This window comes from Rhagoletis zephyria, unplaced genomic scaffold (assembly GCF_001687245.7).
Source record: "Rhagoletis zephyria isolate East Lansing unplaced genomic scaffold, Rhagoletis_zephyria_1.1 Rzeph_scaffold_01252, whole genome shotgun sequence".
Taxonomy (NCBI): Eukaryota; Metazoa; Arthropoda; class Insecta; order Diptera; family Tephritidae; genus Rhagoletis; species Rhagoletis zephyria.
Genome location: NW_016158336.1, coordinates 22,979 through 40,534, shown reverse-complemented (window position 1 = coordinate 40,534; position 17,556 = coordinate 22,979). Strand labels below are relative to the sequence as shown.

At 33.3% G+C, this 17,556-nt stretch overlaps 1 protein-coding gene across 3 annotated transcripts in view; it reads right to left on the bottom strand.

The window, feature by feature from the left end:
• Positions 1–17,556, bottom strand: part of LOC108363348 (uncharacterized) — a 37,425-nt gene that overhangs the window by 8,632 nt on the left and 11,237 nt on the right. Inside the window, exons 8-9 of one of the 3 annotated variants that reach the window (XM_017616690.1) lie at positions 11,650–11,754; positions 11,442–11,585 (exon numbers count right to left, since the gene is read on the bottom strand). The exons of the other annotated variants lie outside the window; for them this stretch is intronic. Of the exons in view, the coding sequence (XP_017472179.1) occupies positions 11,552–11,585; positions 11,650–11,754 (139 nt within the window). The 3' untranslated portion in view covers positions 11,442–11,551. Of the gene's footprint in view, positions 1–11,441; positions 11,586–11,649; positions 11,755–17,556 lie in introns of those variants that run through there. 3 annotated transcript variants of the gene reach the window in all.

The following is a 17,556-nucleotide window of genomic DNA, read 5'->3' as shown; positions in this document are numbered from 1 at the left end:
TTAAATATACATCATTATTACCCAGTAGATAATTTCAGGAGTTCAAAGTCCTTCCGAAAGGCTTTCCTTTCTTTTTTATATGGACTTGCATCAATTGAAGGGCTTCTGATGGCCTTCCAGAGGGGCTTTTATAGGACGTATTTCAAAAGGCCTTTTGAAGGAGTTCATTGTTGTTGTTGTAAAAGCATACAAATTCCCCAAAGAGATTTTGGGGAGTGTTGCTGGAGTGACAGTCCTTGGCCAGATATAAATCTGGGTCGTTCCGGTTACGTAGACCCGACTGTAGTGGGAACGGAAGGAGTTCATTCAAATTTTAATTTATAAAAATCATACATCTTTAATGTATTTGCTTGAGGTTTATATCAAATATGTGCTATTGCAACTNAAGGAAGGAGTTCATTCAAATTTTAATTTATAAAAATCATACTTCTTTAATGTATTTGCTTGAGGTTTATATCAAATATGTGCTATTGCAACTTAAAATGTATATTGAAATTCATTTGTTATGCTAAATAATATAAATTTTTATAATATAAGGACGCATTTTTCAGACCTTCCTGGGTATTAGAGCTGTCAAACTATCGATAGTGGGGCCTCTCGATAGTTTGCCACAGTTTAGCTGCGCTATCGATACTATCGAAACTTATTTATTATATAATAAGCATATTTTCTTTTATTTCTATAAGTGTACAGTAATCAATACCCAAAAAAATTTACAAAGAACATAATCGGCCCTATTATGGTTGTCGAGGTCGATATCGATGTAATTTTTACACCAAGAAATAGCCCTCGTAAGTCCAACTCTAGCTACGCTTACCACAGCAAAAACTCCTTTCCTCAAAAATACTGTGGTCGGCGTAGTTGGATCTACGAGGGCTGTTTTTGGTTGAAAAAATAGCATAGACGTCGACGTCGAAAACCATAGTAAGGCAGAATATTATTTTCAAAAACTCAAAACAAATTCCTTATTATTTCACCAAGAAACTTAGTTTTAATGTAATGTTGTGTAATTATAGGGGTCTTCCCTTAAACTCGTGAAAGAACTGTCAAAATCTGTATGGAGCTCTATTTACGAGCCCCTCGTAAATTTACGAGGCAAATTTGATACGCAAACGACTTCATAAACTTCAGTGCTGCCGAGGGCCTGAAATTTTTATACTAAAATGTATGATAAAATAATGAAAATAAATGAAAAAGATATTACGCGAATGAATTTCATCCACTAACTGTATTGACTTAGGTTTTCTGCTAATTTTCATAATTTTTAACTGTATTTTAGCCAAGAGTGATAGAGACAAGATGGCGGGATGTTATGGAAAATAATTGCCTCACAAAATCCTGGTTGATCTGTCAGTCACTTTACGCACCCATTTACACCTTTTCACAAAGGGTGAGTTTCCATAAAAGCCTCGTAAACTTACGAGTTTTACACGATTTAAGACTTTAGGAGTTTAAGGGAATCCCCTATATGTAAGTATACTACATATCATAAGAAATCCATTTTTGTTATATAATATAAAATAATCAATGTTTCAAACACGAAAAATATTTGACAAATTTAAGACTGCATTTGTTTTATGAAGGGATCAGTTCAATAGTACTAACTATTAAACATTAAATTGCATATTTTAAAAATCACAATAGCCATTCGTTTTTGCCAAGATTTAGGGCTGTTTTCCAAAATAAACTATAACTATAAACTAACATATTTTCACGCAAAACTTTAGAAAATATATTGTTTTATTCTCAAAATACTTACCCGTATAATAAATTTATTAGCCACAAAATTGTCACCGCTTGGAAAATGGCTCAAAACTAAGAGTGGTAAATTTTCGATAGTATCGATGGTGTTAAAAACTATCGGTAGTAAACCGAAACCCAAAATCATCGATACTATCGGTGTTCTGACCTGCGTAAAAACTAATAAAATGAAGTGCCGTGTGTTAAATTGCTGCATCCGTCAAGATGCAAGATGCGTCGATGCAAGTGTAGCGTTGCGACGAATCGCCGCATTTTGTGTACATACATAGGGCGCGGGAAAGCCGTTCCCCAAATGTTTCTTTATTATTATATTGGCAGCATTTCATCACATTGATTTCGCTTCTGCTCCAAGCAGCCTCCTTTAGCAAGGTAACTAATCAATACCGCTGAGATCCTGCCGCAGTTTGCTGTCCTTAGAGAAGAAGTATGGGTTCCAAATTAAAGAGGAAATTCTATAGAATTTAAGCGGATTCAATTTTTTGGTGCATAAGGACTGGTAAGAATTGAAAATGTCCTTTTAAAATTGTATCCCTGAAATTTCGCAATATTTGTTAGTTGAAAAAACTATATGTTAAGGACTTATGTAAACTCGATAACATGCTCGAATATGGTCGTTCTAACTTTATCAGCTTAAAAAATTACCTATTCGTCCTTGTGAATCCAAAAAACTTTAATTTTTTTTTAATTCAAAAGAAAATTCCTCTTTCATTTCATATGTTTGAAATTACAAAGTCCCTTAAAATAAATCCTGACGACAGAGAGAAAAAATAAAAATGTCACTTTAAATAATAAAGTAGATTTCAAACCCATTTATTTATTATTTATTTTATGGTGGGAGAGCTTCTCAAACAATATAGACACAAGTTTTTTCGATTTAAGTTGTTGAAAAGTAATGGACATCTAAATCTCGGAACTAATCCCGGAATCCCGGGATTGTGAGAACAACACAACGGGATCAAACCCCGTGAAAATCCAAGTTTCCAACTTTGTGCAATATTAAAAAAAAATCAACAAACATTCGTACAGAATTTCGACCTTTTTTAGAAATACTAAAAAATCAACCGTAATTTTTAGCCATTTGAAACATGTACTTTATTCTACTAGAATTCAATGGGCTACAAAACTGCATACTCAGCATCTAATTAAAAACTCGAAATTTTACGAAGATTTGTTGATTTGTTGCAGTGTCTCTCGATTGGTACATTTGTATAGATTTGTGGATTTTTATATTGGGCTATTGGTACAAAATAAAAAAGTTGGGAACATTTTTTTTTATAGTCAAAAACTTGGTACAATACAGCAACCTTGTAATGAAAAATTTCAACAAATTATTTTTCGTGGTTGGGAATATTTGGGTATTCACACAATTGGGATACGATTTGCACCAAATTTCAGCAAGTTCCCAATCTTGTGACACTGCCCTTAAACTTGTATTTGTACGGATGTTTTTAAAGAATGAACTATAAAAAACTAACCAAAATTAAATAACAACAAAAATAATATTTTAAAACTTGTCAAAATTTGGTTCGGCTATAATTTTTTCGACTACTGTATAAGTTGACTATGATTACTCGGCCGTGCAATCATAGTAGCACAATGCCACTAATATTTGACTTACAAACAGAATACGGGCAGGAATTTCAAAATTTCGACCCTGTTTGTGTGAAATATTTTATTTTTATCAGTATTTTTCTTTTAATCAATCTATGTTGAAATAAAAGTTAAAATAAAAAAATATTTTGTCAGATATTTTGCACATATCAATCGGGAAAAAAATTACGCTGTAAAAAGTCAAAAATTCATAACTAATAAAAAATCAAAAATTCACTTTTTGTTTGATATGATGGATTTCATTGAATAACAACTCCCCATACCTTTTATGAAAAAAATATATACATTAGTCACCACTTTTTCCATTTCAGTGACGATGTTTGTTACGTCTTTTTGCATTTCAGGTGACGATTTATAGCCGTAATGAGACTATCTCTGATACAGTATTTTTTTATCAAGTTAATAAGACCTGTTTATTGAAGGTGATAATGCAAGAAATAGTTATGTATTCAAAGAGAAGGTAATATTCATGGAGTTTAAAACAGGGAATGGATTTTTAGGACCTAAAAACCTATAAAAAAGGCAAAATAAAATAGCGAAATAGGCAGGAAACAGAAATGGATTTTTAGGACCTAAAAACCTATAAAAAAGGCAAAATAAAATAGCGAAATAGGCAGGAAAAGGGACTAGAAATCGCGAAAGAAGGCAAAAGAAGGCACTAAAAAAGACAAAAACTGAAAAATAATCAAAAAATACATTTATTTTACAAATGTGTATTTTACAAGTAAAATACTTTGACTATTTTCTCCTTTCAAGTTTTTAACTCACAAAACTTTAATCTCTGTAGTTGTAGTAACATTGAACCACAAGATGCATTTGAAGTTTTCTGGCAGCATTTTCATTCGGTTTTCGCGAAGAAAAGTCTTGAATGTACTAAACGTGCGCTCGACGTGAGTTGATACAAGTGGCGCCCAATTTAAATATGGAACGTTTAAAACTTTCATATTATCAGGAATAAGGGCATTTTCCTTGCCCTTTACAGCTAAAGGCCAGTATGCAGCTCTCAAGAAAACGGATCAGAAAAAAATTTCCATTACACTGAAAAAAAAACGCGTTGTAAGAATAAAATTTTTTTATTTGATTACCATTTGAAAATGCTCGTTTTTAAATCTAGGGAAAAGTGTTAACGAAATGGATTTTTCCATTATACATACACTACGTATAATGGAAATATTCAATTCAAATACGCCTGTATTAAAATGATGCATTTTTCACTGCACGGATGACGTTTTGCACGTCTCGGATGCTTTTTCATATACAAATGTATACAAAGCATACACAGCGGTGACAACACATACAGCGGTGACACACATACATGGTATGACATAATGCACTAACCGCACGCTGTGATGTTGATTCAAACTCAACATTTGAAAACACATTTACATNTGCATTTTTCACTGCACGGATGACGTTTTGCACGTCTCGGATGCTTTTTCATATACAAATGTATACAAAGCATACACAGCGNCAGAAATGGATTTTTAGGACCTAAAAACCTATAAAAAAGGCAAAATAAAATAGCGAAATAGGCAGGAAAAGGGACTAGAAATCGCGAAAGAAGGCAAAAGAAGGCACTAAAAAAGACAAAAACTGAAAAATAATCAAAAAATACATTTATTTTACAAATGTGTATTTTACAAGTAAAATACTTTGACTATTTTCTCCTTTCAAGTTTTTAACTCACAAAACTTTAATCTCTGTAGTTGTAGTAACATTGAACCACAAGATGCATTTGAAGTTTTCTGGCAGCATTTTCATTCGGTTTTCGCGAAGAAAAGTCTTGAATGTACTAAACGTGCGCTCGACGTGAGTTGATACAAGTGGCGCCCAATTTAAATATGGAACGTTTAAAACTTTCATATTATCAGGAATAAGGGCATTTTCCTTGCCCTTTACAGCTAAAGGCCAGTATGCAGCTCTCAAGAAAACGGATCAGAAAAAAATTTCCATTACACTGAAAAAAAAACGCGTTGTAAGAATAAAATTTTTTTATTTGATTACCATTTGAAAATGCTCGTTTTTAAATCTAGGGAAAAGTGTTAACGAAATGGATTTTTCCATTATACATACACTACGTATAATGGAAATATTCAATTCAAATACGCCTGTATTAAAATGATGCATTTTTCACTGCACGGATGACGTTTTGCACGTCTCGGATGCTTTTTCATATACAAATGTATACAAAGCATACACAGCGGTGACAACACATACAGCGGTGACACACATACATGGTATGACATAATGCACTAACCGCACGCTGTGATGTTGATTCAAACTCAACATTTGAAAACACATTTACATGTATGGCTGTAGCTGAGTGTGCAAAGACGCATTCCTGCAGTGAAAAGCTAAACCAGTATGCACAAATTCCAGTTCATGAAGTATTATTTAAGGATAAAAGTCATACCAGGTCGTTATGTACCATAATTATAGCATTGACACATTAAGTTAAACTTTTGGCAAATAAAATTAATCTTTTGGCAAATAAATTTAATCTTTTGGAAAATAAATTTAATCTTTTGACAAATAAAATTAATCTTTTGGCAAATAAATTTAATCTTTTGGCAAATAAATTTAACCTTTTGGCAAATAAAATTAATCTTTTGGCAAATAATTTTAATCTTTTGGCAAATAAAATTAAACTCTACTATAGTACTAAACAGTGTTTGAAAAAGTAAAAAATACATTAAAAAACTGCTGTTGCTGTGCTAGGAAAGCATTCTTTTTAACTTTTGACGCTTAGCCTTACTGCGCCAATATCAAGAGTTATCCTCTAGGATAGCTGAAAAGTCTTTTTTGGTTTATCTGTTCTGTTGATTTGACTGCTCACTTTCAAGCAGTTCTGTCACAGCATGGTCTCAAATATTCGTCAAACAATCTGGCGCACTTTATTTCAACCAAACCACGCTACAAATCTTGAACTCCCTTAATATATTTTCAAACGCAGCTACAAAAAAAATTTATTTCTGTGAATACGAACATATGTACATTAGGGTGCTCATCGAAAATGTGTTTTTTTTGGAATGACTATTTTTGACTCGATTTCAAAGATCGAATGTCATCTGAGAAGAGGATATATAGGCCTTTAAAATGGTATTTAATAATCTATTTACGAACTTGGCTTGTTGGGATTTTTATGGGGTAAAATAAAAAAAACGGCATTCGATCTTAGAAACAGAAAACAGAATTAGAGTGACTACCAACCACACTAGACGTGTGAAATTTATTGAAGGACCCAAAGTAAGCGTTTTCACTACAAAATTTTGTTTGCCATTTCAATGGTAGCAATGCAAGTGAAGTGATAGCGAGTAGACGTGTTTTGAGTAGGCTCACAAATAATATTTTAATAAATAAACATACATAGAGTATAATACATACAAACAAATTTCCCAAATAACAATGCCAAACAGCAACCTGGACACAACAATATTTGCATGCGGGGAATGCGAGGAGCCCTTGCCCGCCAATGGCGAGTATGCTACGTGCGTGGGATGCAAAAACATGTATCATTTCTCTACATGCACTACAATTTCTGACACCACTTATCTAACCATGGGCTCCGACCGGCGTGGAAACTGGAGATGTCACAAATGCAGGCAAAGGTCAAAATCATCGTCAAACTCACTAGCAGAAGGAACGTCGAAGCAGCTATCTACAAAACTAAAGCCTTCTTCGATCCAGTCTGCCGAAGCGGTTTTGGTAGAAAATGATAAACAAAAAACTGATGACAATGATGAGTCGGATGAGAGTGGTGTACAATCGGATATCTGTGACTTAAAGGCAGTTACAAAGGACATAAAACGTTTGATTGAAGATATGGCCGCAAACCTTGTACAATCACAGACTGATTATAGAAATGAATTAAAAAATATAACCTCCATGTTCGAAAACAAGATGTCCGATTTGACGAAGCAAATTGGTGATCTGCATGAAAAATGTAATGTAAAAGACATTCGCATATCTGCACTGGAACGGAAGGTAAATGAGATGGAACAACAAACTTTGAGAAAAAACATTGTCGTAAGAAATGTCAACAAAAAAGAAAATGAAAATCTCCATAAAGTTGTGGAACGCATCGCAAGCTTTGCAAACGTTACTCTGAGTGTAAGCGATGTGGAAGATGTTTACCGCATAAGAGGCAAAGGGGAAAACATTCTCATCAAATTCACGTCTGCCCGGAAAAAGAATGAGCTCTTGAAGAAAATACGTGGAATGAAGCTCTACGCTAACAAACTAGATGAAGGAGAACAACACCATAGTAACAGCGCTGAAAAACGTGTGTACGTCAACGACGATCTGACAAAAACAAATCGACGTCTGCTATGGACCGCTAGAAATAAGGCAAAGGCGTCCAATTGGAAATTTATATGGGTAAAAGGGGGTCGTATTTTAGCAAAAAAGAGTGAAAATAATACAATAACTTACATTAATTCAGATTTAGATATCGACCTGATAAATTAGGTCAAATATACATACATACATTAACATTGCTTATTAAATTTTCACCTTTTTTATTTTTTTTATTTATTCACATTTATTATTTTCACTTTATATATAAGTATTTATTTTATTATTATTATCACTTACACAATTGCAGAATAATTATTTTATAATGAACAATATTGTAGGAAAAACATTCCAAGCGTTTTCCGAAATTGATACAAAAAACTTCACAAGAAATGATTTAAAATGTATTTGTTTAAATATTCGTTCTTTAAGAAAAAACTTCAACGCGTTCCGAGTAGAAATTGATAAGCTTATTGACTGCATTGATATATTGGTACTAGTCGAAACAAACATCACGAATGACGAGCAAAGCCTATTTGGTATTAATGGTTTTAATGTAGAATTCTTGAAGAGGAGTCAGAAAAGCGGGGGAGGGATTGCAGTATACGTGAGGGAGTACTTATGTTATCAACGCATTTCATACACTACAAATTCATTTGAGACTATCGAAATAACAATAGCCGGCAGCAACAACAACATTGCATGCACCTTGCACGCTATTTACAGGCCTCCGCAAAACAATGTTCGGATATTCGTTGATGAACTTGAGAATATACTGAAAAAGGCAAACAAAGAGGAGTGTATAGTAGTAATTGGTGACATAAATATAAATATAATGGATGCTAATAGTAGCAATGTAAATCTCTACCTAGACATGCTCTCATCATGCGGAATGCAAAAAGTAATAAGTGAATACACACGAGTTGATTTAAAGAGAGNAACCGTATTTTTTAACCTAAATCGACACATCGCGACCTCTAAATGGAATTTAAAATATCTATAAAAATAGGCAATAATATTTCTCATAAAAACGAATAAAATTAGGGGGTAGGGTATTGAAGTTTCCAAAAAAAAACATTTTCGATGAGCACCATAATGTACATATCTGCGTATGCACATAAATAATTTTTTTTTTGTAGCTGCGTTTGAAAATATATTAAGGGAGTTCAAGATTTGTAGCATTTTAGATGTTTTTTATCCCATTTGGCCATAATGCGTGGTTTGGTTGAAATAAAGTGCGCCAGATTGTTTGACGAATATTTGAGACCATGCTGTGAGAGAACTGTTTGAAAGTGAGCAGTCAAATCGACAGAACAGATAAACCAAAAAAGACTTTTCAGCTATCCTAGAGGATAACTCTTGATATTGGCGCAGTAAAGCTAAGCGTCAAAAGTTAAAAAGAATGCTTTCCTAGCACAGCAACAGCAGTTNTTTTTAATTTATTTTTTTACTTTTTCAAACACTGTTTAGTACTATAGTAGAGTTTAATTTTATTTGCCAAAAGACTAAATTTATTTGCCAAAAGATTAATTTTATTTGCAAAAAGGTTAAATATATTTGCCAAAAGATTAAATTTATTTGCCAAAACATTAATTTTATTTGTCAAAAGATTAAATTTATTTGCCAAAAGATTAAATTTATTTGCCAAAAGATTAATTTTATTTGCCAAAAGTTTAACTTAATGTGTCAATGCTATATACCAGTTCCGCGCAGAAAAAAGTAAACTAGTTGGTAGAAATTCTAGTTCGAAAACTGGTATTAAATGGGAGAGTCATAAATACTAGTTCATTAACCAGTATGTGCTAAAGCGACGGCCTACCATTTCTCGCTCACTTTGATTCGAACTCGGATCTCTTGATTTGGCGTGCCAAAGCTTTACTCTGTCCACCATTGCCACTGTTGCAGCGCCGCGAGCAAAATTACATACTTATGCTTTTCACGGGGGATGAATATGCAGTCTATCCCATCAACTGGTATGATGCTACTAGTATTTCTACTGGTAGCGTGCTGATGCAGGAGCGGACAATTGACATCTCCTATGACACCGCCATGTTAAAAATACCAGTCGCTAACATTGAAAAAGGATACAACGTGAACTAGTTGGGCTGAAACGCAAACTGGTAGCATTCTGGCTCACAACTGGTAGCTTTCCCTGCAGGGATTCTGGTTCACAACTGGTAGCTTTCCCTGCAGGGAATGGACAGAACGCTCCCGCTCTGAAAGTATTCAACGAGGGCCGCGATGCTGGTAGCAGAGGAAGAGGAAGGCCTCCTCTGCGTTGGAAAGACCAGGTGGAGAAGGACTTTGCGTTAGTTGACACAGAAGAGAAATGACTGGCGTGCTGTTTGGACTCGGCCAAAATCGCCTAGGCGGTTACAGCGCCAATAAAAAAGAAGAAGAATCCTTAATAAATACTTTAGTAAAGATTTGACAAAGATTAAACGACGATATAGTTTTGAATATAAATTAACTTTTTTAATTCTAAACTGAATAAATAATCTCAAGATTTATAAAAAAGTTGTTCAAAGTATACGTTTCAAAACATCCCTGTTTATGTCATAATTCAAATTAACTGAAATAAACAAGCAAATAAAATTAACTGAATAGAAATTTTGATACAGAAGATCTTTGCAAACGATTTTCCCCAATACTAATCATCAAACTTCATCATCTAATTTGTCTGTAAGTTCTTGAACCATTTTAAGTTTCGTTTTTATGTATGTATATACATATACATATATATGTACTATCACTTTTGTTTTCAGAAAGCGAAAAACCGAACACGCGTGACGGGATGCCCTCCGGGAGTACCTCTTTGTTATACGCAGGTTACCTTAGATGTTACTTCAGAGGTTGAATAACTATTCAAGTTCTTTTTCACCTATAAATCGTTTGAAATAAAAAAATCCTTTTAAAGTAAAATTTTTTTATTTTAATAATAATCAATTATGGTGATGTTGAATAAATGAAAATGTATATAAAAATATTAAATTGAATATGTTAATACTTAGTTAGTTTAATAATATTAGGGGTATTCTTTGCGTCTTGCAAAGCCCATGCACGGTGCACGGATTGCACTATTTTGCAAAGCTGTCCCATACGAAAACCGGGTTTTACCGTACAATTTGTGCACCATGCAAAAGCTTTGCAAGACTCAGAGAATACCTCTGTTAATATGGAAAGGGCAGTGTACTTCCACAACTACCTGTCGCTGTTGTTGTTGATGGACAAACCGACTGAGGCGGGGCTTAGTAGTGCCGCTACAACAACAACAACCACAACTATTCTCTGTTAACACATTCGCTCACTTGTACATCTTCTGTGCTTACGGTCACATTTAGTCTGTTCCTTTGAACTTCGGACTAAAACCTGTGGAACTGTCAATCTACAATTTTACTCTCTCAAATGAGAGTAAAAGGAGAACAGATGCAGAAGTACATAGGAACGCAAAAAGCACTATTTCCTGTAAAAACGTCAGTCAGTTTGTTTACATGTGATTTGTACAACACTGATTTAGCTGAAATATCACTAAATAATTATTAAAATCTATACATATTCAAACAGTTCGTTGTTTACTTCCATTTTTTTACAAATATAAGGTACTTTGCTTTCACCGCTGTTTGTTTTTGCTTGCACATGCAAATCAGCTGATCGTTTGACACTTTTCATGAACTTACAGAAAAAAAAACTCCGGACTAAATCCTGTAACTTCTGACTAGGAACAGTTGCTCAGTTACTCTCTCAAATGTGTTCCCACTTACAGGTTTTATGTCAATAGGAACGACTTCCTGTAAGTTCTGACTAAATCCTGTAAACCGGACTGCTATTGGAACAGACTAATTGAAAAACGGAAAAAGATTTGGTGAAGAAGATTGGCTGCAGTTGCTTATAGCACTCCTCCCGTGCACATAAATATCGCTCTGGAAAGAAATATATTGAAAAATATCGATTTATAATGTTTTGAAAAAATAATTGCAAATTTACCTAATTTTTCCATCGGCACAAGCAAATAAAGAAAAACAATGACAACGAATTTCACACACATTGTTGTAGTTTAGCGCAAAACAATAAGGCCCACTTGCAGAACATCTAGAGGTAAATGTATAAATAGAGAGATAAGTAGCTCAGAGTTAAATTGTTATATTCCTTAACCAGACATTGTCTTGCAGCGTTGAAAACTGGCCCAGCGTTAAGTAACCCGAGGGATTTTTAAATTAAGTAGGCACCACTCTCTTTTTTTTGACGTTTATTTACATTTGAATATAGAATTTCAAACACTTCCATACATACGTACATACATACATACATAAATAGGTACACTTTTTAAATAAGCCAGCGGCACTTCCGAGAGTTCTCTTAATTGGATGGACTACTAACACGGTTGGTGCATTTTAATCGCATATATTTTTTACACCAGACTGACCAAAACCTCAGAACTGAAGGCGGAATAATGAATACGTGAATATGTATGTATGTATGTATGTACATATGTTTTCAAAAATATTTTTGAAATCTCAATTTATTTTTTCTTGTTATTGACAGAAATGACATACGTAGAGTTAGGAAGTTAACCTTCGAAAATTGCTGGGCTAAATATTTAACGATTTAACTATAATTTTACTCCTAACCATTGATTGTGCAAGCAAATTTATCAATTTAACCACTAAACTTCGAGTTAAATAGATAACGTGCTGTTCTGCAAGTGGGCCTTAGTTTCACAAATATTTTAAATTATTGCCTTGAACATACACAATTATCATTATTATTGGAAATACAAAGCTTGGCATGTATTTTATATTTCTTATTTAATCAATTCAAAAGAATAAAAACACATTTCTCTAGAATTTTTCTTACTTTACTTTTCAAATTTTTTTCTGAATCTTGAATGGAACTCTGTGCGTCGAATGGGAGAATTTGAAATCAGGGGATCTCAGCTGTTTCCAAATGTAAACAAACAAAATTGCGCTTTCCATACTTGTAAGCCTGTACAATACTTTTTAGTCCATTTGTATGCCGTGGTATATTAAAAAGAATTTTTTTTATTATATTTATTTGTAGTCTATTGTAATTTTTGCATCGTTTAAACGGTCAATGGAGAGAACCATGATAAAAACATTAGAAGGTAAAATCATTCATTCAATCATTCTGACGTTTGCAAACATTTTAAAATCATATAAAATTGAAAATAAAAAAATAAAATTATTCATAATTGTTGTTGTTTGAGATTAAAAATGAGAATGTGTGTGTGAGCTTGAGTTCGAATCAAGGCGAATTAATATAAGGTGATAGCAGGAGTACAAAAACAAAAATTTACACGTATTTTGTTTTTGCTTTGGCGACATAAACTGTCAAAATCTGTAAGAGTATGTGTAGAAATTCAAACAAAATTTTTCAATTTGATATCGGAAGCCGTGCGGCGAAACACATACACAAAATCAGCTGAGCTAGTAACACCACCTTATATAAATTCGCCTTGGTTCGAATTTTAAAATTATATTACTGGCAAACGTCAGACTGCCTCTCAGTGATTTTACCTTGTAACGTTTTTATCCGGATTAACTCGGACTTAAGCCGGATCTACTGCAGTTAATTTCCGAGTTTCCACGCTGCCGTCTGTTTATGCTTTAAATATTTATATGCTTTTATTTTCTAAAAAAAAATACCGATTATGTTAGTCACGCCAGTCACAATAGTTTTAAAAAATTCGTCCAGGGACTACTACGGTTACTTATCTGCTAATTTGAAATGTATCATATATCTCTTTGTGATCATCGATGATAAAGCTAATCACAAAGATAGGTTGCTTGAGCGATGGGAAAACTAAGCTATGCTGCCACAGATACAAAGAAACTATTACTTCACTTGTCAGGGTAAAAACAGTATCTCATACGGTTTGACGGGCAACAGCCTCACGAAAATTGTAGTTATATTTAATAATCAGGTACTTTACAATGACGTCTCCATACTCAGACAGTGGAGATGAAGAGTACGAGTAAGGATTATCCCGTCTTTAGGAGGCAGCATCTTTTACATGTTTGTAAAATCCGATTTTTTGGAAATAAAGTTAGTTTTATAGTCCAATAATATGTACTATGAGTGCCATTTACTGTCGAAATTCGACCGTTCTTCTAGTTTTTTAAGACCATTGGAGAGGTTTTTTAACTGAGCACGTCGTTACATATATTATAAAAAATTACTCACCGGAAAACTCCTTCACTACAGCCACACTCAGAGTCGTTTAATGATTACTTAAGGTGTCCCTCAGTAACGATTTGAAAAAATTCCCTCTCAGAGTCAGTTAATGATTCGTTAACGGCATTTAATGAACATTAAAGTTAAGTAAACAAAAACCTTTACTTAACTTTTTGACGAATGATTTTGAAATTTTTTGTTTGTTTCCAATAAATTTCAATTTCGATAACGTTGCTACAACAGTGGCAATGGCCCAGTGAGCAGACCACTTTCGTGCCATTCAAGAGATCCGAGTTCAATCCTCGGCAACGAATTTTTTTTAAGTTTTATTACTTCAAAAATTCATATTTTTTATTTTATTTAACGTTTGGAAACTTTTTTGATTCATGTTTTTTCTTTTTCTTTCAGTTTCTAAATTTTTTAGTTTTTTCCGTTTTTCATTTCGTTTAGTTTTTATAAAACTTATTGCTAAGCGATAAATATAATAACACTATTACCACATCTGTCAATTAGTTATTTGAAATACAGAAAAGGGCTTTCAAGATAGTTGCCGAAATATAAACACTTTTGTCTCTCGAAAGAATGAGGTGAGTTGAAAGTCAGATGCCAGAATTGGCCTGTTATTGGTCTTGTTTGTCTTTTAGCAAATAATTAAATTAAACTAAATTTTTTTTTTCTTTTTAAAGCAATAAAATCTATACACCAAAAGAAAATTAGATCAAAAAAACTAAAAAATTCAATACAGACAGTTTATAGAATTAAATAAGAAAAAATTAATAAATAAATAAAAAAAGAAAAACAAAATTTTCCTGCCCTAGGACTCGAACTCGGATCTCTCGAATGGCACGTACTCTGCTCACTCAGCCATTGCGTATGTTGAGCCGATGCGCGCAAAATGATACTGAAAACTGAAACTGAACGAAAAAAGTGAGTGATGCGACAAAAATGAAGGGCCGCAACTGGGGCCATACTTAAATTTTTTATTTCATAATTTTTAACTCTGAGAGGAAACATTGGGTAGGTTCAGAAGGTGCAGCCATTGAGCGCAACCGTTGCTAAAAAAAATCAGTGATCGTTATGGGTCTTCTGAACGGCTTGATGCATTAGCTGTCAAATTCAACTCTCAACAACATGTTGTCTCAAATGACCAGAAAAATATTACGATCATCTAACACGCAACTGTTCAGTGGATCAGAAGTATACAACAACGCGTTCAGAAGGTGCAATGGCAACAGTTACTGAGCTGTTGCGCCTTCTGAACGTGCCCATTAATTAACAGATTTAACGATCATTAGTTAAGTGCCCGTTAGAGCTAATTTAAGGAACGTTTCTGAGTGCGGCTGTAAACACTAAAATCCCTTAACTTAACGAGGTTCGGTATCTCGTACTAATTTCGATAAAATTTGATAACTGTGCGTTTCTAGGGCTTGATAATTTTGGATAACTCCAAAATGTATATATCTCCATATAGATCGATAATCCGATAAACTTTGGATACCTCTATAAATTTCTAGCTCTATATTTTTCGACCAGTTTCTCCGGTAGCACGATAAAACTCGATAAGCAATGAAAACTTGATAAACTTATATAACCTTGAAATTTCGATAACTCGATATATTTTAAAAATTTCAAAAACTACGGTTCGATAAATCGACAATTTTCAGTAAATTAGTAAATATAGGTAGTTCGACAAGTTCAAAGAACTCGATACATTTGCGATAACTCCATAAATTTCGTTAACTCCATAAATATTGATAATGCAATTAATATCGATAATTTGATAAATTTCATAAACTTGACAAATTTCGCTAATACCATTAATTTTTATAGCTGGATCAAAGAACGTATGTAGATAACAAAAAGGGACAACTCGTTATAATTGTAGCGAAAGTGCGCAACAGGGGCATGCCTTCTCTTTTCATCCAATCAAAAAATGTACTAGGGCAAAAGAGAAGGCACGCCCCTGTTGCTCACTTTCGCTACAATTATAACGAGTTGTCCCTTCTTGTTATCTACGTTCTTTGACTGGTTAACTGTCCGTGAATTTCGCCATCTAATTTTCTGTGTCTGTAAATTTACATTGATCAATTTGAATAATTCTACACGTTGCGATAACTTAATAAACATGGGTAACTTGACAAATTTATTTATTAAATTGGTCTTCATCTTTGTTTTTATCTTTCGTGCGTTGACGTGTAAGATATTATATGATGTGATGCCAGGTAATGCAATGCGATGTGATGTGATAGCATGTGCTGTCATATCATGCGATGTCATGTCATATGACGTCACATAATGTGATGTCATGCCATTTGATGTCATATAATGTCATAACATGTGACGTCATGCCATGTTATCATGTTACGTGATATCATAGTATGTGATGTCATATCATGTGATGTGATATCATCTTAAGTGATGTCATATCAAGTGATGTAATATCATCTGATGCCATATAATATCATGTGATTAAATGTGATGTGATCCCATATCATGTGCCGATTGTTATATCGATAACACTCTCGATAAATATACCGAAGCTTTCATTATATCGATAACAATATCGATGACGATATCGATTATTCTATCGATAATAATATCAATCTTCATCCTCATCTTTTTCTTCGTATTTATCTTTATTGTTGCATATTCCTTCGCCTTTACCTTAAAGTGTTTCAGTTACCCTAATCCTTGTTTTAATTTTCATCTTTAATCTTTAATTTTGCCTTCACTGTATTGTCTTAATAATTATCATTTATTTCTTCATCATCACAGTTATCTTTATTACAAAGTTTAATTTTAAATACGATGTAAACCAAACGCGAAAACAATTAAAATTGAACAGGTTGCCACAACAACTATACACAAATACGGGAATTTTCTAGCGGCGATTTTGGCCGTAGTTCTCAACCTATTTTGAAACCATAAAAACTCTCACCTACAGAAAAATTGCTTCCCAATGGTGTTCTTGGTTTTGAAATCGGTTCAGTAGAATCTCAAAACGAACGGAGACAAAATTTATGTAGATTTGTTTATAAATTCTCAACTTTTCACACTCGTCACGAAGTCAAATCACACCCATCACAGTTGAAATTGGAGCATATAATCTATAATTTCCAACAGAGTTAAGGAACTTCGGCGTAAGTTTTGAAAATGTTTATTTTGCTATATAATGACCTCAAAGCACATTGAACAGGTAATATCACCAAATATTTTTAATATATTTCTTCTCACAAAAATTCTAAATTGTTAAAATCTATTTGCATGTGAAACCTTTGTCCATACAAAATAAGCGATTGAATAGCAGCTTTTGGAACACTCGCCCAACTCAGCAGCACAACCGCTGATTACTGGGCCTTGCAAAGGATGAATCAATGCTTCGAGAAGCAAACAAATTTGCTAAGAAAGAAAATTTAGTAATTTTAATTTTTTCCAATTTCAATATTTTGTTTTTTTGTTTTTGTANTAGGATGAATCAATGCTTCGAGAAGCAAACAAATTTGCTAAGAAAGAAAATTCAGTAATTTTAATTTTTTCCAATTTCAATATTTTGTTTTTTTGTTTTTGTATTTCACATGGCACGCTTTGATTTATAAGAAAAAAATCAGAATAGTTTTTGACATTTTCGATACCAGAAGCAACAACAAAATACACGTAAATGTTGTTTTTGCTCTAGTGCTACTACCTGTTTGATATGCC